At 37.1% G+C, this 22519-nt stretch overlaps 2 protein-coding genes across 5 annotated transcripts; both read right to left on the reverse strand.

Annotated features, from left to right (window-relative positions):
• On the reverse strand, positions 1–12111 carry LOC147543730 (uncharacterized). Its single transcript, XM_086635499.1, has 3 exons — positions 12079–12111; positions 3141–4398; positions 1–86 (listed from the first exon to the last, which is right to left on the reverse strand). Exons 1-3 carry the CDS (start codon positions 12109–12111, stop codon positions 1–3), a joined length of 1377 nt encoding a protein of 458 aa, XP_086491625.1.
• LOC147543731 (RNA methyltransferase family protein) lies at positions 11567–17986 on the reverse strand. Of its 4 annotated transcripts, none has more exons than XR_015223357.1 (12): positions 17445–17986; positions 16481–16723; positions 16221–16382; positions 15293–15402; positions 14683–14791; positions 13943–14098; positions 13551–13666; positions 13295–13461; positions 13079–13209; positions 12837–12973; positions 12079–12156; positions 11567–11892 (listed from the first exon to the last, which is right to left on the reverse strand). XR_015223357.1 is itself a non-coding variant. In XM_086634333.1 (11 exons), the coding sequence occupies exons 1-10, from the start codon at positions 17832–17834 to the stop codon at positions 12866–12868; spliced, it is 1692 nt and encodes a 563-aa protein (XP_086490459.1). In that variant the 5' UTR covers positions 17835–17986; the 3' UTR covers positions 11567–12156; positions 12837–12865. The 4 variants fall into 4 exon arrangements, 1 of the variants encoding a protein (XP_086490459.1); XR_015223355.1 differs by having other exon boundaries at positions 11567–11931; XR_015223356.1 differs by having other exon boundaries at positions 11567–11931; positions 12071–12156.
• Positions 17987–22519: the final 4533 nt, after the last annotated feature.

The following is a 22519-nucleotide window of genomic DNA, read 5'->3' on the forward strand; positions in this document are numbered from 1 at the left end:
TTAGTCTTCTTTCCTTCTCTTCACTCTCTTTCCAAATTTCAGCCGATCTCCTTCAATCTTCTCTCTCAACATCTCACGGTTCCTTGCTGTTTGAGAAAAGCCTTCCAAAATCTTTAATAGATTTCACAGATTCCCTATTTAACTTACCAGATTCGAATTGAGGAAATATGAGAAAAAAGGGAAGACGTGAGGTGTCATGGGCGAACTATTTGCTGCTTGACGGCCAGATGAAAAGAGATGCAGCGCTTGTTGCTGATGTGGCCATGTCTGCGGAGTAATTTGGGACCGTTAGATTCTTCCTGATGTACCGTAGCCTTTTGCTTGTTGACGTACAAAAACTAAAGCTCTAGTGGACCCTGAGATACACCCACTACGCCCGAATGTGGCCCTCGGCTGAAGAAATAACGGCTGTGATCAGTGCCACGTATCTATGGAGGCTCCATGTCAACTTTTAGTAATTGATCTTTGACCCCAACTTTGACTCGCTCTATTTTGCTTATCCGAATTCCGATTTGACTTCCGTTTTCGCCATTGGGATCGTCTTGGAGTCTAGTTTCATCCGAGCAACAACATTGACCAATCCATCAAACTACCATAACCTCCAAATGACCAAAGTGCCCTTAAGAGTGTCAATCTCCTGATTTTAACCGTTTTTCGCGCTTAATTCCATAGAAGACACCTGGTCAAGAGAAACAAGTAATTCATGAGAGTAACTGCTCGAAATGGACTAACTAACCCAAGTTAAGAGATTCAGATGGGACATTTTCATGTCTCATCAAACATCCCCAAACTTAGATTTTGCTAGTCCTCGAGCAAAACAGAAAAATTAAACTAAACCCATTTCACCACTTTCGTAGGGAACCACGATTGCACTTAGCACGTGCAACAAGCCGTTAAACCTCTAAGTTACCCAAGAGGACGAGTTTTGTCTCGTGAGGGTTTGCAGTGAATATACCCACAAAATTCATAAATCTCAAAAATGCAGAAGGGTCTAAACATGACATGGACTAAAAATGTTTATCCGGTAGATTTTCGAAAGTTAATAGAAATTAAATCCAAGTCAATCAAACCATACAAACGCTAAAAATCTCTTCACTAGTGATCAAGACTCGAAGTGCACGTGACCAGCCAATATGAGTATCATTTTGGTTCTGAAAAGACAAGACCTTGATTACCGTCTCGATACATTTCGCCTCGACTACTGCCTCACGGTCATACACTCAAACATTAAAGTCACTCAGAAATGGCTCACTCAATGTGCGAGTATGAGTATGAAAGAAAACTCAACACATTAAAAAGACGGACTAAAATTTTGTGGACGACTGATCTCAAAGAAGGAAACAACCACTAATACGGGGATGGGGAAGCTAACCAACTCTTCTCACCTGATGTACCTTCTAACAATGCTTCCTAGAGGTCGATAGACTAAGGATGAACTAGAACTCCTGAGAACTCGACGTCTTCAAATCTTCAAGAACTACTTTGGGATAAACACAAACAAACACTTTTTTTCTTTGATTTTTCTTCTTGTTTCTTTTTTTCTTTTCTTTTTTTGTTCTCTCTCTTTTTTTTCTTTTTTTTTTTTTTTTTTTTTCATAGTACTTTTCTGGTAATCAAACTCAAATACACAAAGAACTTTCTTGACACTTTCCTTGGGTATAATTCTCTCTACTTTGCTTCATGCCTTATTCTCAGGGTTCTAAATAATGGTAGAGTCCCTATCTTCCTCTAGTTGACACTGTTTTCAAGTTTTCAGACTACAAGAGAAAGGTTTACTTCCTGATGACATCCCTAGTGGTTGTAAAATTCGAACTCAAGAGATCAACTGAGCTCTAATGAATGTTGCGAGGTTGAGTAGCTCTTCATTCTACTCAGAATTAGCTCAGAAGAGATCACTCAAAACAACAAGAAAGGCTCAGAATCTCACATAGGTTAAGTCTCCACTAGTGATCGATTAAGTTCTCTCAGAAAAGTCAACTCTTCACCTATCTAACACTCACATGGCTAGTGCACAAACAACTTCAAGACTCGAAATTCGTGGAAAAACCTTTAGCAAACGCATAGTATGACCAACTAGACTCTATAACTATTAACAAGCAAAAACAACTAGACTCGCCTTTTTAATCCAAAAATTTGAAAAATTTTGAACCCTTTTGAATTTTTGAAATAAGGACTAAAAATTCAATCCCCTATCCCCAAACTTAAACCGAACATTGTCCTCAATGTTCTGAAAACTATGCAAAAAAATAACCGGGTGAAGGGAGAGATATTACCTGATTCAGCGTCCTCTGCATGGGTTGCCTCCCAGAAAGCGCTAAGTTTAACGTCTTCAGCCAGACGATACAGATGATTCAACAATCCTTAAGTAACATCTCCATAAACCAATAGGCGAAACATCTGAGGATCTACCCAAAACACGAAGTGATTAGTGAATGATAGTCTCACACTTATGTAAGTATGTTGCAGTACCCGTGAGACTATCGTGATCAGGTAAGAATCCCCAAACTTAGACGACAATAAAGTCGTAAAGTTTGGCCATGGACTAGAAAGGGTATAGTCCTCGTAGAAAGGATTTAGATATGGAGGAGAAACCAAGTGAGGTATTGCACAAACTTCTAAACATGCTCCTGAGGGATACGATACAAGAGGATCTAGAGGACTATCAAATACACCCAGAGTTAAACAAGAGGTTTCTAAAACAGGTACACGAAGTTCTTCCAAAGGAATCACTCGGTTACAAGACTCAAGCTCTACCAAAGTTGGTTCAGATAAACCCTCTATAATTTGTTTGATTATGATGTCATTAGTGTCCTTAAAGAACTCCAGGTCCTTGACTAAGTCGAGCGAGTCATCATTCTCATTTACTAGATTGAGCAGCCAAGATTCATCATCATCTTTTATGGTGGGTCCATAGTTCAGTGGTAGAGCATTTGACTCATACGATGGAAGTGGTGACTCTAAGGTTGGCAAAGTAATCGGCTCAGACACTAACAAGGAGGTAGACTCTGACATGTTATCTATCTCATTAATACTATCCTCCTCATCTAAGCATAAAAGTGCCAATAGAGTTTCTAAAGGATCTCTCGACTGAGTTGTTGGTAATGCATCTTGAACTAATAATTCTACCAAGTTCAACCCACTGAACTCATCTATGTCATCAGGGTGAAGACCCGCATTAAAAATATTCATCTCCACCGTCATATTTCCAAATGACAATCTTAAAAGACCACTTCTACAGTATATGACAGCATTTGATGTAGCTAAAAATGGTCGACCCAAAATGACAGGTATTTGACTTTGGGTATCATGAACTGGTTCAGTATCTAAGATGATGAAATCTATAGGAAAGATAAACTCACCAACTTTTATCAAAACATCCTCTACTATGCCACGTGGTCGCCTAATAGACCGATCTGCCAACTGAAGAACTACTGAAGTAGGTTTTATTTCTCCTAAACCTAATTGTAAGTACACAGAGTAAGGAAGAAGGTTGACACTGGCACCTAGATCTAACAAAGCTCGCTCGATCTTATGGTCCCCTATAGTGCAAGGTAATGTAGGACTTCCTGGATCTTTGTACTTAGGTGGAAGGTTTTGTTGGATGATAGAACTCACTTGTTGAGTCAAGAAGACCTTCTTATGCACATTCATCTTACGCTTTCTAGTACATAGGTCCTTAAGGAACTTAGCGTAAGCTGGGATCTGTTTAATTGCATCTAATAATGGAATATTAATGTTGACTTGTTTAAATATTTCCATTATCTCCTCGAACTGAGACTTCTTCTTTGGCTCTACGAGACGCTGAGGATATGGGGCTCTGGGAATGTAAGGTTCAGGCACTACAGGTGGTTCCTCAGACTCAGGAGTCTTCTCAGGCTCATCACTAGGGACTCTGGTTGGCAAAGAAGAAGGTTCATGATCTATTTCACTATCTTCGGGAACTCCTACCCTATTATCAATTACCCTACCACTTCTAAGGGTGGTTACTGCATTGGCTTGATCCATTGGTTGTTTACCTAGTGTACCTTTTGGGTTTTGCTCAGTTTGACTAGGAAACATACCCTTTTCTCTCTGGCTAAGGGCTTCTGAAAGTTGACCTACCTGGATTTTCAGACTATTCAAGGATTGGTTGGTCTCTACTTGGCTATTAGCTAGTTTTATGAAGGCCTCCTCTAGAGAGTTCTTATTTTCCGGAGGATATTGTGCACTAGGCTGAGCATAGGGATTCCTAAAGGCATTAAACTCAGTAGGGTTTATTGAACTGCTAGGTTGACTCTGGTTTTGACCCTTAGACCAAGAGAAATTGGGATGATTTCTCCAACCTGGATTGTACGTGTTGGAATAAGGATCATACTTCTGACGATTGTCTGGCCTAGAGGTTTGATAAAGAAAATTAGCCTGTTCTTTTTCATCATAACCAAATAACAGGGTACACTTGTTCCCTATATGAGAAGGGTCTCCACAGACGGAGCACGGATAAGAGATGGATTCATTTCCAACACTCATGGCCTGAGTGGGATCCTCCCTGAATGCTTTAGGTTGACCAAGCTCTAGGGCTTCTATCCTTCTAGCCATGGCAGCAAGTTTGGTTTCTGAATCATCAATCCTATAAATGCCACCTCTATTTGAAGTAGGATTTGCCCTAGCAGGAGGTCCTCTAGAATTTTCCCATTGGTGGGATTTCTCAGCTAGATCTTCTAGAAATTCCATGCAATCATCAACGGATTTATAAGTAAAACCGCCACCACAGAATGACTCTACCATGGATGTTGTGGGATAGTCTAGTCCATCATAAAGAATCTGGACTAGTCTGCTTTTTTCATAACCATGGTGTGGACACTGCAGTTCTAGTTCTTTAAATCTCTCAAGATATTTATAGAGAGATTCTCCTTCTTGTTGCACAAAATTGTTAATACTTTGCCTTAAAGAGGTAGTTTTGTGCTTGGGGAAGAATTTTAGAAGGAACAAACTGCTCAATTCTTCCCATGTAGTGATGGAATAAGGTTGTAAGGCATACAACCAAGATTTTACTTTCTCTTTTAAAGAGAAAGGGAACAACCTAAGTCTCAAAATTTCATCAGGCATATTGGGGAGATTCATAGTCTCACAGATTTCTTCAAAATCCCTAACTTGGTGGTAGGGGTTCTCGTTCTCAACCCCACGGAAGGTAGGGAGCATTTGAATAATACTCGGCTTCAACTCGAAGTGAGTCGTGGATTGGGGTAACCGTATGCTTGATGGTTGACAAGTTCTAGTGGGATTCATGTAATCCCTGAGTGTCATAGGTGGATTTTCATTCCTGGCTTGGTTCAAATTTTCACCCATAGTGTCACTTAAAGAGAGATTTGCTAGAAGATTACTTAAATGAGTTTCTCTACTAACGAAACGACCTCTCTTATCACGATATCTATCGGGCATAAACTAGAGCCCAATGACCAAGGATATTCTCAACAAAGCTTTTTTTTTAAAAAAATCGAAAACCGAGGAATCACTGCGAAGACCCTAGAGGAAAGCAAACACAATCAGTCTGACTCCACCAAGCAACCTAAACAGAATCTAGACAGACAAGTTGGTCAGATTCACCCTAAAATTCTAGACAGCTCCTACTTCGTTACAAAGCTTGAACTATAATTGTTATGAGGGTTACTCCGTCAAAGTAATACGGTCAAACAATTCTTGGTGACGACCAACGATGAACGTTGTGATAGTCGTCCAACCTTCGGTAGCGTTGCCTCTTCTCGAGGTGACCTTTTAAAGAATTGAGTGACACTTTTCTTTGAGGAATGCCCAAATAAAAATCAAGTCCCTGAATTGTTTCAAAGATCCTATGAGCTCGAAAACCTTAGGGGCTAATGTCTAAATCAGATTTTAGTTTTTAGGTGAGGTTTAGGATCGTGAATGTTGTTACCTATTTGGGCAAGAGAACGCTGATGAAATCCGTCTCCTATCTTTCAATTGGGTTATTGCCCTTACTAGAATGCTTATACTAAACAATTCGATCAAGCAATTAGGCACACAAAACACACAATTACCCACTGACAGGGGCTTCGTGGGTGATTAGAGAAATTACCTCCCGTTCAAGACGGGCGATGACCCTTGCAGACGACCCGGGCCACTCTCCCGTGAGTGTTCGAACCCGAGGCTTCGTTTTGGTTTTCGGTTACAATTTATAAAAGCCCTCCAATTTAGGGTCAAAACTTTAATACCAAAATAAAAACTAGAAAGTCTAAAAGTCTCTCTCTCACCAAAAATAAAAAATACTAAAAATAAAATGTAAATTCTTCTTCTTGAGCTCCTCCCCTTGTTGCACCTTTTCTTTTGCTCTTTAGTGTTCTACACACCAAAAATGGAAAAGCAAGTCAAAGTGTCCAAAAATAAAAACTTACCAAAAATAAAACTTTCCAAATATAGAAATAAGATAAGACAAATTCAAACTTAGTCCCCGGCAGCGGCGCCAAAAACTTGATGGGCCTAGAAAGTTTCCTAAATAGGTCTACACCCGCAAGTGCAAGGGCGTCAAGTGATAATTCCGGTAAGACCGGTTCGTTTCTCAGAGACTAAGTCAATCTATTCTGACTCCTATAACTAATTTGGATTTACTTTGGTGTAAGATGTTGAGGTGGGAAAAATAATGAATAATTCCAAAATAACGGGAAAATAAAGTGTAAGGAGAAGTTTTATGTGGAGAAAGTCTAGGGTTTCGGAATCCACCTAAATATGCGTAAATTATTGCCTAATTAGTGACAACTCGATCTTCTATAACTCAAGGAGAGACAAATCTATCATCCTCGGAAAATACAACTTTCTTAGAATAAAATATAATGTTTTGATTTCAAAAATAAATATTCAAGTGATAATCTAACTATTAACTATCAAATCCTAAGCATGAGACATTAAAGACACTTAGTCTAAACATGAATCATCAAAATATAAGTATAGTTAATGAAAGACATATCATGAATTTAAATAAGAAAAATCAATTTATCATTTAAAAGTACTTCGAAGATATTAGGTATGAGTTGAAAAAGTCAGACATTTACGCGATACTAAGGTTTCATCCTAACCCTAGATTAGATAAATTAGCTACTCATCACTAAAGAGATCATAATCATGGTGGGAGAGATAAAAATTAATAACATTAAAGAAAGAAAAAGATTCGGAGAAGAAAACACCTTTTCTTCTCGCAAATTTCCCTCTGTGCAGCCAAACAGACCCTTAGGGAAAATAATTTTCTCGTCTTCCCGGAAACGATTTCCTGGTGAGAAAATTATTTTCCTTCTCTGGTTTTTCTCTCTCTCTACTGTTTTCTCTTTCTTTCTCACTCTATCCTTTCTCTTCCTCTCTCTATAGCAATAATAAACTCTCTTTTTATCTCTCTAACCGAACAGTAAAGAAAGGGGAAGAAGAAGACAATTTCAATGGATTTTATAATAAATTCAATCTTTTTCTCTCTCTACAAAACAATATCTCTCTTTCTCTTCAAACTCTTTCAATCTAAACTTCTCTCTCTCACTAAGAGAAGGAGAAAGAAGAAGAAGAAGAAGAAACTGAAACAAAAATCTCAAAACTTTCCCTCTCTCTCTAGCTCTCGGTTGTAACTGTTAATGGAAAGATGTCTTCCAAAAACCGAGAGATGATGATGAGTTTTCTGTTTCAGCCGTGAGGAGGGATGATCTTTTTGGTGGTCGGTCTCCCCCTGTTTCTTATAGCCGAGAGAATCCGTCTCTCTCTCAAGCTCTCGAAAATATATCCGGCCGAGAGCTCGTTTCAATCTCCTTTCCTTTTCTGTTAGAAAGAGAAATAAATCTCTCTCTCTCTTTCCATCTATGTTAGTCTTCTTTCCTTCTCTTCACTCTCTTTCCAAATTTCAGCCGATCTCCTTCAATCTTCTCTCTCAACATCTCACGGTTCCTTGCTGTTTGAGAAAAGCCTTCCAAAATCTTCAATAGATTTCACAGATTCCCTATTTAACTTACCAGATTCGAATTGAGGAAATATGAGATAAAAGGGAAGACGTGAGGTGTCATGGGCGGACTATTTGCTGCTTGACGGCCAGATGAAAAGAGATGCAGCGCTTGTTGCTGATGTGGCCATGTCTGCGGAGTAATTTGGGACCGTTAGATTCTTCCTGATGTACCGTAGCCTTTTGCTTGTTGACGTACAAAAACTAAAGCTCTAGTGGACCCTGAGATACACCCACTACGCCCGAATGTGGCCCTCGGCTGAAGAAATAACGGCTGTGATCAGTGCCACGTATCTATGGAGGCTCCATGTCAACTTTTAGTAATTGATCTTTGACCCCAACTTTGACTCGCTCTATTTTGCTTATCCGAATTCCGATTTGACTTCCGTTTTCGCCATTGGGATCGTCTTGGAGTCTAGTTTCATCCGAGCAACAACATTGACCAATCCATCAAACTACCATAACCTCCAAATGACCAAAGTGCCCTTAAGAGTGTCAATCTCCTGATTTTAACCGTTTTTCGCGCTCAATTCCATAGAAGACACCTGGTCAAGAGAAACAAGTAACTCAAGAGAGTAACTGCTCGAAATGGACTAACTAACCCAAGTTACGAGATTCAGATGGGTCATTTTCATGTCTCATCATCTTTAGAATTTAAGAGGTGCCTTTAGAATTTCAACTTATTTATTAATTCGTTTTATTTATTAATTGGACTGAGATGAACAGAGAGAGTTACGGTAGGAGAGAAATAGAGAGAGAAAGTTATGGGAGGAGGGAGAGAGTGACAAATCAACTTTCTCGTCTAAAAGGTGGGAAAAAAATTAGACCATTTGCACACTTTTTTTTCTTAGGAAAATCGATTTTCTTACCCAAAGTGACCAACCAAACAGCGGAAAACTGATTTTCTTGGGAAAACAATTTTCTTACTCACATTTTCACAAGTATCAAACGGACCTTAAAGGTCATTTATGTGAGAATAGTCCCACATAGAAGAATGGGTAACTAGCAACCAAGAATATAAGGTCCTCTCCACTCATTGCCAATTGCTTTTGAGTTGGATGTCCACAAACTTAACATGGTATCAGAGCTAGGCCCACACGTGATAGGTTTAAAAGCCACACGTGCTCCACGTCACCCGAAATAAAAAAATAATATGTGTTAGGCTAACCACGCCACACGTGAAGGGGCGTGTGAGAATAATCCCACATGAAAAAATGGGTAACTAGCAACCAAGAATATAAGGTCCTCTCCACTCATTGCCTATTGGTTTTAAGTTGGATGCCCACAAACTTAACAATTTGTTTATACACTAATGCCATAGAACCATGAAACTGGCTTTGGTCTGAGAAAAAACCTAACATGCTCGCAACTCTCTTCAGGATTGTAGTGAGGTCATAGTTTGACTCTCTCTCTCTCTCTCTACTGATTTAAGAGCATCTCCAATGCAACACTCAAACTCTAAATCTTAGAGTGCCACATGGGATTTTTTTGAGTTTTTCTCTAAAATCCATCTACAATGCAAAACTCAACATGAATCTCTAAAGTGATGTGTCTAGATTCATTTTAGAGATCCTTAAGAGGACACTCTAAGTTTAGAGTGTCTTCTTGAGTTTCTCTAAGTGCCACATAAGCAAATCAATTAGTTTTAAACTAAAATATAGATTTTTAGAGTTTCTCTTGAGTGTTGCATTGGAAATGGTTTTGAAATAGAGTGTCTCTAAATGGCTAAATAGGAAAGAGACCATTTAGAGATCCATTTTTCACACTTGACACATAGGATTTTTAGAGTTTTTCTTCAGTCCTGCATTGGAGATGCTCTAAGAGTAGAAATTCATCTAAGAGCATCTCCAATGCAAAACTCAATCTTAGAAACTTGTAGTGCCACATAGGATTTTCTGAGTTTTTCTTAAAAAACCATCTCCAATGCAAAACTCAACTAGGATCTCAAAGACGATGTGTCGAGGGTGGAATAGAGATATCTTAAGAGGACACTCTAGAAATAGAGTGTCCTCTTGAGATATCTCTAATTGTCCAACTCATCAGTATCTAAATTTCAACCAATAGAAATCAAGTATTCGTATGTTTCCAAAATAACTAATTATTTTTTTACAAAAATAACCATGCGCCGTAAGTAAAAAAACAAGTTTAGAGTTTTGCATTGGAGACATACAAGAATTGAGGATCTCTATTTTCGCCACCTATGAGTGGGAATCTCAATTGGAACTCGACAAATAGGACGAAAAGAGATTTTTTTGAGTCTGGCATTGGAGATACTCTAATACTCTAGATTTCAGAAGACTATGTATACTGAAAGATACTTCCTTTCTTTTTCCATTTCTAAAAGTAGCATTTTGGGGGTTTTGATTTAACTATAATTTACCGAGTTAGTCAGGAAGGATTTGCTGTGTCCGAGACCTAGTTTTTAATATAACTTAAGAACACAATGATAAGGTTTTCACTTAGAAAACTCTAAATAAATATTGAAGTCGTATAAAAGGAACGAGGAAATCGAACTGAAAACATATCATCTCAACTGCTAGTGAGCATGCTCTAGGTTACAAATGTAATAAAATCAAAGTTCTTATCGTCTTATTATTCCGAGTTTCAGAGGTACACAAGCATTATATTAGAATACTGTAGTAGGTTTTTTTTTTTTTTTTTGTTGAACAGAATACTGTAGTAGGTTAGTAAACACAATTATAATTGAACTGAATAATTTTATAGAATTATAAAATCAGTAAAAGACAAAAGGCAAGTGGGTCGCTCGTTCTTTAAGATGATAGTCGCACAAATTTTCGTACCAACTGCAATGCAATTTGCCTCCAAGATACAATTGTACTACCTCTCTGATACAAAGGTTCTTTCTGAGAATTTTTGTAAGCAATATGATTTTCATATTGATTTTCTCTCTGAATACTTGTAAAAGCAGTCTGAGTTATGGGTCCATTTCTATATGGGGAACAATCAGGACTTAGGCTCGTCACCAGATTCAACATGGGGGTTGGATGGGCAGTCAAAATGACCATTTACTCTAAGGCGCTTTGACCCTATCAATGGGCATTCTGGTCAATTGGTTAGTGATGCATGTGATCATTACACGAAAGATTATAACACGCAGGTCTGAACAAATCTAGTCTGTCATATCGCATCTAATGTACCCATACGAGAGGCTCCAATAAATTATCGACAATACACAAGTGCACCTTTAAAGCGCCCAATGTGCCTTAAACACCTATCGTCCGCGCACGTTGAAGGTTTGCACACGTGCGTGGCTGGCTCATGTGTTGCAAAGAACGCAAAAAATTATACCAATTCTTACGCAATACTCTAAGTATAAGTGAGTAATTGCCTATAAGCCTTCACACTTCCGTCTCGTACTCGAATGTTGGACTGACTTTAACTGGCTCCCATATATCCAAGTTCTAACTCAAACTTCGAAAATTAGTATGTAATTCATAAGTAATGGATTTATGCAAATGTTAACTTGAAATTTAAGCCCTAGATGACACAAACGCAACTCTACGTGTCTTGAGATTTGCCCAATCCAAGTTCAACGACAGAACTTGGACTTCCCTTCACATTGGCATTGGAGTCTAACACAAATTACCCAAGAAACCCTTAAAACCATATCAATACATCTTACAACAGCATAAGAAGGCAAAGAAAGAACAGGATTGCAATCATCTTGCGATAGCATAAGAAAGGCGAAGTAAAAATAGGATGGCAAAGTACAAAACATCCCAAATTAGGTACATCTTTTTTATCCAGACGAGGAAACATGTCATCCTTCAAGTAAGAAATTCTAAGTAACTTTAGCATTTCCCAAAAAAACACTGGTTCGTTCATAGAATGGTAATTTCAATATGCTAAACCACTGAACAATCTGAAGCCAGGTTTTGTGGTTTCCACATCCATTAGTTTCTGTTCTTCTGCATCCCAGATTCCGATAAATAAGAAGACACTCTCGGCTACAAACCAAAATGAGTCGGGTTGTGTCTCGAGTTTAACAGAAAAAATATATTGAATTTTGTACTATTATTGATAATGCTACACAAAAAACAAGAACTGAATAGACTGGTAAAATATAAGGGGACTAAAGCAAATTACCCATATACCTTCGTACAGATGCTGTTAGTACTTAAAGCCATTTAGTGATAATTCAAGGTTCTTGTCGGCTGTACTGCTTAATTTCACTGCAGCAGAAAAGAGAAGCACTGAAAACGATGAGCTGAAAAACAAAGTGCTGCTAAAGTTCAAGGATTCTATACTTGGTTTGCAATTTAAATGTGATTAAATTTCGTGGAAATCGGCTAAACAATAAAGATGTGTTTAATTTTGTCAACGGATGAGTTTTTGTTTGGATTACTGTCTATAGATGAGTTTCCACATAGACCCCTGAAAACCCAAGATCTGCCACTGCATCTATGTTCATAATTATATTTAGGAAAAAAATTTTAGATTTTAAAACGTGTTTAGGAATGTTTAAGAATTCTTTAGAACCAACTGCAGAATAACTGCAGTGAAATGCAGAATTATCTACTATGTTGTATGTAGCTGGCGTACAGCTGGCTCGGGCTCAGAGGTAGCCCTAGTCGTATTCTAGTAATTAGAACTGACAGGTTCCCCAACTCCTTTGTTTGTTATTCGATTTTTTTTATATGTTGAACTCTAGAATGGCAGTAAATATAGGAAGTAAACAAGTCAAGTTAGATATTATATCTATGTACATGTGAATATAATTGATAACCTAATATTCCTAGTCGAGGATTTGGCCGGGTAAATATTGAGTCACTGGGAGTCGGAGATCAGGCAGGACCAAGTCATGATCGGATTCCGGGCTTACGTATGCAAGGAAATTGAATTTAATCCTTACTTTGCTAAAGGGGGCAAGACAACCAGGTATCACTTAAGTTCCAATAAGCAAACACATTCAATATGAGGAGTATGAGGAAACATATCCACTGGTTGGACACTTTTGAGCTGGTAACATCCTTCTATATTTTTCTCTACCTGCATAAAATCTTAATGCAATTATGAACAACCAAAGAAAAAGCAAGATGTATTTGTTTGTTAACGAAGTAAAGAAAGACTGATCAAAGTAACGTAGGAACATACGATGCCATGGCAGAGGTAATCAAGATCACGAGCACATGTTGCAGGATTACAAGATACATAGATAATTCGCTGAGCTTGTAGCTTCAGTAGAAATTTTATCAACTTCATATGCATCCCAGGACGATTAGGGTCTGCAGGAGTTTATACGAAGCAAAATTAAGAAATAGGTGAACTAATCCACAAAATATTTATATCATGTAGAGTGTAGAAGGTAACCGGAAATGACAATATCAGGCTTGGGGAACTGGTCGCCGAAATTATCACTGATTTTATTAAGGTCTCCTTGGACAAACGTGGCATTGCGGATGTCATTAAGCTCTGCATTTTTATGGGCATCAGAAATGGCTTGAGGAACTACTTCATATCCATAAACATGTTTGACCCTGAATAAGTAGATAAAACAGGACTACGTCAAAATGTAACATCCATTGAGACTATATACTTTTGCAACTTAACTATAAAAGAGAATTACTTTTTAGCAAGTGTGAGACCAATGGTCCCAGTTCCACAAAACAAATCAAGAACAACTTCAGAGCCATCTCCTCTGAGACCAGCACAATCTTCAATAAGCCTGTATAAAACTTCTGCCTGAACAAGGATACATCTTTTTTCCTTAACTATTATGACATAAACAACTTTTTGGGCGAAGGGAAAAAAACAAACTCGAAACAACGTCCAGAGTCAATCTCCCAGTTTATAATCTTATGTTTTACAGTTAGAATTCCCCTTATTTCCCTCGAGAAATGGATCGAAGAATGGTAAGAATCCTTGGCTTCAGATAAAATAGAAGTATAAAAGTGTACAGCAAGAGTATGAGCACAACGGTTATAACCAGAAAGTGTGAATTCAAATTTATTGGGGTACCTGGTGTGTATTTGTTTGGAAAAAGGAGTTCGCTGAAATTTGGAAAGTAACTCCACGTAAGACTTCTGTTATTGTAGATTTCCCATATAAAATGTATTCCTCTTCCCCAACTGATGTGTTGCCGACAGAAGTATTGACATTGTTCACAATGCTTACCTATTGATCAAAAAATAAAAGTAAGCCAACTATGCAAATGCCACTTGACTATCCAAAGTTCGTTAAGTAAAATGACATATTTCGAATCAAGAAAATACAGAGTAAAGAAAAAATAATCCAGAAGTCAACTTATAGTTAAAATATTTTGAACTTCAAAAGACTCAATTTTCTTTCATTTTTCCATTTTATTGTTTCTTAGTTTCTCATTGTTCTTCTACTATTCAGAAGCCCAAAATTGTTCTCATTTTCTCTTTGAACATCTTCTCTTTAAGGGTTTAGGGTGTCTTTTTGTCAACTACACCAAGGAAGTAATACAGAGGGTGGGGTTTGTGAAACCACGATGCCCGTAAGATGTCAATAACGGAATGTTAGCAGTTAAGTATCTGATATAAATATAAAATATATTATAGATGAACCTAAACCCAACGATAGAAACATAGTTGTTTTCTTTAGAAACCCCTAAATTAAACAATTCCACAATCCCAACTTCGGAGCTTACAGCTTGAAGCAAAATGGAAGTGGAGGCATAACGTTACTTCGCAATTATGAGACAGTAAAGCAGAAAAAGAAATTAGAACGCATACCACTTCAGGAACAGATGAAATCTTTTCAACAAGGGATGCTAGCAGCTCAGGTTTGTAAGACGAAGTGACGAAATTAACCATGAGCTCCAGACATCCAGTCTCGACATCACTGAAGTAAAATTACAACGGAAGTTTCAGAGGCTCTTAGTACCAGGAGAAAATATATTAATGTAACATAATACTTGAGAAAGATATTCTGTGAAAATCGGGAGACGAACAAACAAGTGAATAAACAGCTATCTCCAATAATGATGATATAAAAGATGCCATGGAGAACAGTTTGCTGCCTTTTTTTATTGATCCTCTGCCTAGGACAATTAGCTAGCTAGTCAATTTTGTTTCGTTAATATTTCAGATTTCTGCCTAGTAAATTTGAAGTAACATATTTTTTTTTTTTTTGCAGATGTAAGACTCCGGGATGGAGTCACCTGCACAATTCTCTTTCTTTTACTTGCGGTTTATGAAAATGTGGAAACGAAATGTTACTTTGGGTCGCATTACATGTGAAAGAACCTGTCAGGAAATTGGGGCTGACATGTTTTTTTGCGTATCAATTTCAAACTATGTAAGGATAAACACAACAATTGAAGGATTTATAGCAGATGAATACCTGCCAGTTCTAATCATAAGATGCTTAAGGAATCCAACATGAGAATGAACATCATATGGTGAAAGATCAAGTTCTGGATTCCTCCAACAATCTTGTACAATAGCAAGAACCTAAATTCGATTAACCTAATTAGAAATGAAATATAACTATTTTAACAAGAATGAGAAAGCAAATGTAATTTAAATTAAACGAAGTGATAATAAACTTTACAGCAATATGTAAAATGACAAGTAAGAAAATACTAAAGCATTCACCAAAAGAAAAAAAAAAGCTGGAAACATTAATTGATTTGAAGGCTTTAGTTATCCGCACGAAAACTTTGCAAAACAAGTGATTTGAAAATGCATATGAGTAGTTGCCTAATCACTCTTTTCTTCTATTTGTTTGTATCTCCTTGTGTCAGCGGAAGGCATGAAAAAGAAAACTATTACTCCCAGAATCCCAGTACACCAAGTCACCAACTGCCAATCTGTTTAGCTTTGCTCCAACCCCAATATTCCGATACTTAGCCACATAAACATAGAAAAGAACCAGAATCACGTAGAGTTCTGCTAGGTCTCTAAAGTTTTAGTGAATGGCATCTTCTCATAGTATTGAGTAGTTAGGAGTTAGGAACATGTAAAACAATTAAATAAGAGGCATTATTCATTCACCTAACAAATGAGTGCTATAAGCATCGTGTGTGTACTTTTCTTAATTATCTAAATGAAGTGAAATCGAAATTTAGAAAATTATAGTGAACTCTTATTCATAATACAAAATATAAAATAATACACATTTACACTGCAGAGTCGTGGCTCCAAAGACATTATTGTTATTACTAATTATGTTTCATGAGAGAAAGAACTAAGAAAATTCTGAAATGTTTTAGAGCACTAAAGCAGTACAGCGGAGTGTCGCCTATTTTTGAATTTCAAAAATAGCATACCGTATTAGCAGGCTCACTTTGTAATAAGCACTTATCAACATCAAGGACTTTATCCCAAAACCCAGGAGCATGAAGCCCCAATGCATAATCGTCTACACCATCTTGTCTCTCATGCAATAGGTCACTTGGTAGCCACTTTTGCGTACCAAATGAAAATTCCATCTGTATAAATTGAAGAATGTGAAGTCAACTTAAACCGCGCTTAACTATCATCACCGACGCAATTAACAATGTCAACAAAGTCCACACTATACACCCACCTTATTACGGTAATGAAATTGAATATCACAAGGCACAATAGGTTTCATGACAGTAGCCGACTCTGGGTCATTAATATTAAACCTTCCAACATGAATTACCAAGTCCTGAACTTGTTGTTCCTTAGCTCTAACCTGAGCCTCGTATAATAAGTTCTGTGTTTTACAGCCACCACAATCTGAAGCATACTCACATGGTGCAACCACATTGTCCCTGTGTGGAGAAATTGTTTTTAGCTTTTGCACCTACATAAATTCAAAAATCAAACCCAGAACAGACAAAACAATCAAAAGACAAGTTAATGAAAATTCGGACAAGCAGGCATTCAATTGGAAGTCCAAAACATTCGAAAAACATTGACAGGCTGTCTCAACACACACAATTTATCGATCCTAAATTGCAATTAAGTAACTAACTCGAATTATTCTCCCCCAGTCACCACCATAAAGTAAAATAGGGTTGCGTTGATCGATTCGTCGCACCCTAGGTAGAGACTGGAAGCTTCCGCCACGACAGGAGATAGTGTTGGACCAATTGCACTAAGATCCCAGATTCCCAGGGAAATAAGGTGTACCAAAGTACAGCATTCTTACCGTTTCAGTCGAACAATATTTCTATTTAGAACAATCGTGTCATAATAGAGATAGAATGATAAATTTATACTTCCTTTACTGAATCATATGAAATTCTACTCGAAAAATTTAAATTCGCAACAGACAACTAAACATTTATTCCTGAACAATGTAGTTATTTATACAAATTATACTATTCTTCTCAGACTAATCAGATTTGTATCAGTTCATCTCAAAGATTGAATTTTTATTAACTGCAAGAAGGGTTAGAATCTCCCACATTGCTACTAAGTATCAAATTTGGCACAAATTTAACAATGACAATAAGAACTTGGTCATGGATGCAGCACTTATAACTCATTCTAAGAAGAGAGAGAGAGAGAGGGTCATAGACCTCAGCGTAGTTTCCTTTCTTACGAGTGACGCGACCAATGAAACGCTCACCAGGAAGGGCACGATCACACATCATAACAAACCCAGTATCAGCAACTTTACAAACCCCCTTACCCTTGAAAGCTAGGGTTTCACAAACAAGCTCTAACGTTTGACCTTTCTTTGGGAAGAAATTTGAAGGTCGAGTTGAAGTAGTATTAGTAGTAGAAGAAGAAGAAGTACTAGTAGTGGTGGTAATAGACGGCTCAGATTCTTCGGAATTCTTCGTCTGAACTGAAAGAGAAGCAGTACAAAATGAGGAAGAAGAAGAAGAAGAAGAAGAAGTACGAATTTTTTGAATCCATGAAAAAGAGTTGAGCCGTCGAAAGCCGCAGCCGGGAAGTGTCGCCATTTCTCGGCTCGGTTTCGTCGTAGTAGGAGAGAACCGAGAAAAAGTGAGAGTGAGAGGCGGCAAAATGAACTGATTTGTTAGTCTATAGGTTGATTGAGATAAAGGGTAGTCGTTTTGAAAGAGATAAAGGATGTTTTAGTCATTTAACCCTTGGCAACCGAATTGGGGAATTAATGCATGAAAAATCCAAAATTTCGATCCTAAGAGCAAAAAAAGTTCATATGCAAATAAAATCCATCCATAAATAAAAATACACAAAAAAAAAATATATATATTTTTTAACACTTTTTAAACGGTTGAAAACATATATAATTATGTTGTTAACAAGACAGTCATATTTTTTCATAATCCATTTTACCTTTTTATATTGACAACATATATAAGTATGTTGCTACAAGCGGTTGAAGACATATACAACTGTGTTGTTATAAACTGTTGACAACATAGAAATAATGTCCTGACTTGTTATATAATGTTGACAAGATATATAATTGTCTTGATATGTTATAAAATGTCGACAACATATATAATTATGTTGTTGATAACATATACAATGCATTAGCCAAAATATTATTTGTCTCTTAATACGTTTGTCAAATACAAAGGATAATATGCATAACATTTTGATTTTTGCAAAAGACAAATAAAAAAATGCATTAGTCTAAATGATTGTCAAAATTAAACAAAAAATGCGAAAATCATTTTTCCTTTACAAGGAAAATTGAAAAATGTTTTAGTCAAAATGTTAGTGTCAGTCTATGTTTGTCAAATGCAAAAGATAAAATGCGAAACGTTTTTGCAAAATAGTTTTTGAGCAAATTCTGAAAGTTTAAAATTGTTGAGAGAAAACTAAGTTTTGTTCAGAATTTTTCAAAAAATGTTTTTCACGATGATTTTGTGGGTAAAATTATTTTTTAACAAAATAGTTTTTTTTGCAAATATTATTCAGATTTGGGTCTGGTTTCCTATTATACCCTTATTATCCTATTGGCATAAACTCCAAAACCATAGTGGTATGAGAATCGATTCCCAGAGGAGGTGGAATCCATGATTATTGAATTTGAGTTATTAAAGGTATAAATAATGTAATAAGTTTGTCGGGTTTTAGGTTTATTTCATGTTGTTAAGCTTTAGGCTTCTTTCATTATTGGTTTATCTTAAGCCGTTATCGTGTTTACCTTTTTTCTTATAAACTTATTTATCTTAGACAAGCTAAAAGATCAAAGCGAAAGAACTTATTTATCTTATATGTCAAATAAGATAAATAAGTTCCTCCCATATAAGATAAATAAGTTCTTTCGCTTGATATCCCAAATAGTTCCTCCCATCTTTTCTATAGTTTGATATCTCAAATAGTTCTTTCGCTTTGACCTTTTCGCTTGTCTAAAATAAATAAATTTATAAGACAAAAGGTAAAAGATGATCGTTGGAGGGCAAATTGAAAATTTTTGTTTTTTTTCGAAAAATGGGGGTGTAGTCCAAAAATTCATATAATAGTGGGGGTGTATGTCAAAATCGCTCAAAATATTTCAACAACTACAAAAGGGTAAAATCGTCATGGTTGGCGCGTGTGTTTCGCACACACCCAACTTAACTCTGAGTTGACGGTTTCCGTCCAAGTGGGGGTGTATATCAAAAGTTTTGAAAAAGTGGGGATGTAGTCCTAATATTCATATAATAGTGGGGGTGTATGTCAAATTCTCCCTTATTGGTTTAACTTAAGCCGTTATCGTGTTTATCATATCTTCATGATGTATCAGTGCCTTGTAACGACTAACGTAGATCGTAATCGATTTCTCAAAAAAAAAAATGTGTCAATTTAGTGGACAAACTTATTTTCATTTATTATAGCTAGGAAAACGACTTCAGGGACCTGAAAAGAATGTCAAGTTTTGTAGGGTTTATTAAATGAAAATAATTATGAAATCTGACTCCTATTTTGTAATGGGGTTGATGCCCTTACTCAGATGCCTAAATTAAGCAGTTCGGCAAATCAATTAGGCATACAAAACACACACAGGTACCCACTTATAAGTTCATCGATCATAGGAAACAATACATCCCGTTAAGTGATGGGTCATGAAAATGCCCCATTTGAGTCGTTTAATTTAGTCGAGTTAGTTCGTTTCGGGTCTTTATTATAATAAAATGGTTGATTTTCTTGATTAGGTGTGTTTTGTGGAGTTAGGTGTAAAAAATGGTTAAAAACGAGGAAAATATGCATAAAGGGTATTTTGGTCATTTGGAGTCAAGGACATTCTGGAAATTTGGCCAAGGTCAGTGCATGGTTGAAAAGTAGAGGTCGAGACGAGTCCGTAGGAGAAAACGGAAGTCAAATCGGAGTTCGGATGAGTGAAATATGCAAAGTCAAAGTCAGTCAACATTTGGTGCACATTTGGTCAACACTCGGGACAGTGTCGGGCACAGATTTGGCGCGCGGTACACCAACAGACACGTGTCGAAGGACGGAGGCTGGTGCATCTATATCCCGTATTCCCGGTGAGCATCCAAGCGCACCCAATAGGCTTGATCCGGTGGAGAGCGTTGCAAGTTAGTACGGTAGTCCCACTTCAACGTTTTAATCTGGACCGTTCTTCTCCGCCTGTCCCAGATCGACGGTTTCTGAGCGTCCTTCCAATCTAATGCTTTTGTGTAGCCCGTTGCAACTTAACTGCATGCTCCCGGGCCAACGTTTTAATCTCAGCCTCTCCCTTCCGCGTCCTTCAGATCTAACGGCTGCTGAGCGTCACCCCTTTGCATCTAATCCCGTGTTACCCGTAGCAGCTTAGCTGCCGTGCTCCCAGCCACGCGTCGCTTCCCGAACCACCAAGATCCGCGCGTCCTTTGATCCGACGGCTACTGTTTGCTGCCGCACGTTAATTGCTCAGCCCGAAGCACCTTATTAACTTATACCCGGGCACGTGTCCCATTCCCGTCCATCCAGATCCGCGAGCGTAACGATCCGACGGCTGCTGAACCAAGCGCAAGCTATTAACTTGTACCCGGCCACACCAAATTACCCGAATTCAAACCCTAGCCGCCCAAACTTGTGCTATTTAGGGTTTTCTTCATATTTAACCCTAGAAATTCCTAAAATGACCCCTCTCTTTTTCAGTTTTTACCATTTTAACCACCAAAAACCCTAACTAACCCTATAAATAAATCTCTTTCTCCTCCATTAGAAGGTAGACTTGCAAACCCTCTCAAATGGCTTCCTTATCTAATTTCTAAGCCACTTCTCTTTCTATCTTCTAACCCTAATCCCCCATTCTTTTCTTCTACTTCCTCTTACCTAATCTTTCTTCTCTAAATCCATTTCTTTTCCATTCTTTTTCCATCTTCTTCTCTACCATTACTTTTCTTCCATTAATAGTCTTCTTCTTCTTCCTTCCATATTCTTCCATCATCTTTATCCCCTTTCATCTCTTCTTTCTAACTTCTTTCTACATCTAATTTCTTCTTTCCTTCTCTTTCTTTTTTCTTATTTGGGTGGCAATAAAATAGCTATTACTTGGATTTCTTGGAGTAACATTCTTGAGCATAAATGGAGCAAATCTTGGACAAATTGGAGATACATGGGGATATGGAATTTGAGCATTCTTGGTGATTTCTTTCCATTAATTTCTTAGTATTTCATTTATTTTACAATGTCAATGAATGTTATTCTAGATTTAATTTAGCAATCTAAGGTTGTGAATGAAACCCATTTTGGATCTTTATAATACTTGTTCTTGATTAATTAAATCCTTTGATGTGCTTCAATGCCTATTGATTGTCATTTCATGTTGATTCTATAACCTTATTATCATTCATGTATTATAATTAGATATTTCATGCTTTTATTGATTTATTAGATGAGATATGCCTTTTAGATCTTGAATGATAGTGTAGGAAATTAGTTTTATATGGTAGTCAATCATACATTCTTAATTATAAAATTGTTTTATCTAGAATATCATCCGGGATCCAAATAGTTCATTATATTGGATCCCGAGTAAATACAAAAGAGATTTAAGTAATTAAGTGCTTGTTTTATAAAGTGAAATTATGCGGTGGATTTTATAACCTTAGATATCTTCTTACCTCTCTCTTAGATAGTTTAGTTAGTTTCACTTGTTTTCTTATTTCTTACTAATCAATCATCAAATTTACGAAGTGATGGGTGTGTGTGTTAGTTTAAGTTAGCTTTTGACATTTTGATTATTGGGCTAAACTCGCCGTCAATATCCGAAGTTACCTACTTATCCCTTGGGACGATACTCGATCTTATTTTCAATACTATAACTTGACCCCGTATACTTGCGGGAATAGACCTATTTTTAGGCCTATCATTAAGAGACGGGCGGACCTTTAAAGTCGTTTCAAACCACTAACTCTCTTGTTAGTGAACTACTCGAAGGGGCCGAGACAATATCGTAACTGTCAGTCCTTCCATGTTTAACTCACAATTTAAAGCCCTCTAGTTTAGGTTAAAACCAAAAATACCAAATATAAAAGGAGTACAAAAAACAAAAAATATTTAAGCTATTATCTCTTTATCCGGAAACTTATGAGGAAAAAACATAACCTCGAAAGCATACAGATAAGTGTCCAAATGGTTCTTGTACATTTTTGGTTCGAAGTTGTTCTTGACGGTATACCAATCACTTTTGGACTAAATTTCTATAGTATGTAATATCTCTCGT

This window comes from Eschscholzia californica, unplaced genomic scaffold (assembly GCF_041429995.1).
Source record: "Eschscholzia californica isolate CP2 unplaced genomic scaffold, dmEscCali1.0.p SCAF_4, whole genome shotgun sequence".
Taxonomy (NCBI): Eukaryota; Viridiplantae; Streptophyta; class Magnoliopsida; order Ranunculales; family Papaveraceae; genus Eschscholzia; species Eschscholzia californica.

What these genes read in the sequence shown, in the direction of transcription:
- LOC147543730 (XM_086635499.1), bottom strand. Translation starts at nt 12,111, where the DNA reads ATGGCTTTAAGTACTAACAGCATCTGTACGAAG. An exon ending in CTAACAGCATCTGTACGAAG is followed by an intron (nt 4,399 to 12,078) that starts GTATATGGGTAA and finishes GAAAAAGAACAG; the next exon opens with GCTAATTTTCTTTATCAAAC. An exon ending in TGATGACATAGATGAGTTCA is followed by an intron (nt 87 to 3,140) that starts GTGGGTTGAACT and finishes TTTCTCAAACAG; the next exon opens with CAAGGAACCGTGAGATGTTG.
- LOC147543731 (XM_086634333.1), bottom strand. Translation starts at nt 17,834, where the DNA reads ATGGCGACACTTCCCGGCTGCGGCTTTCGACGGCTCAACTCTTTTTCA. An exon ending in AATTTCATTACCGTAATAAG is followed by an intron (nt 16,383 to 16,480) that starts GTGGGTGTATAG and finishes CAATTTATACAG; the next exon opens with ATGGAATTTTCATTTGGTAC. An exon ending in CTTATGATTAGAACTGGCAG is followed by an intron (nt 14,792 to 15,292) that starts GTATTCATCTGC and finishes ATTTTACTTCAG; the next exon opens with TGATGTCGAGACTGGATGTC.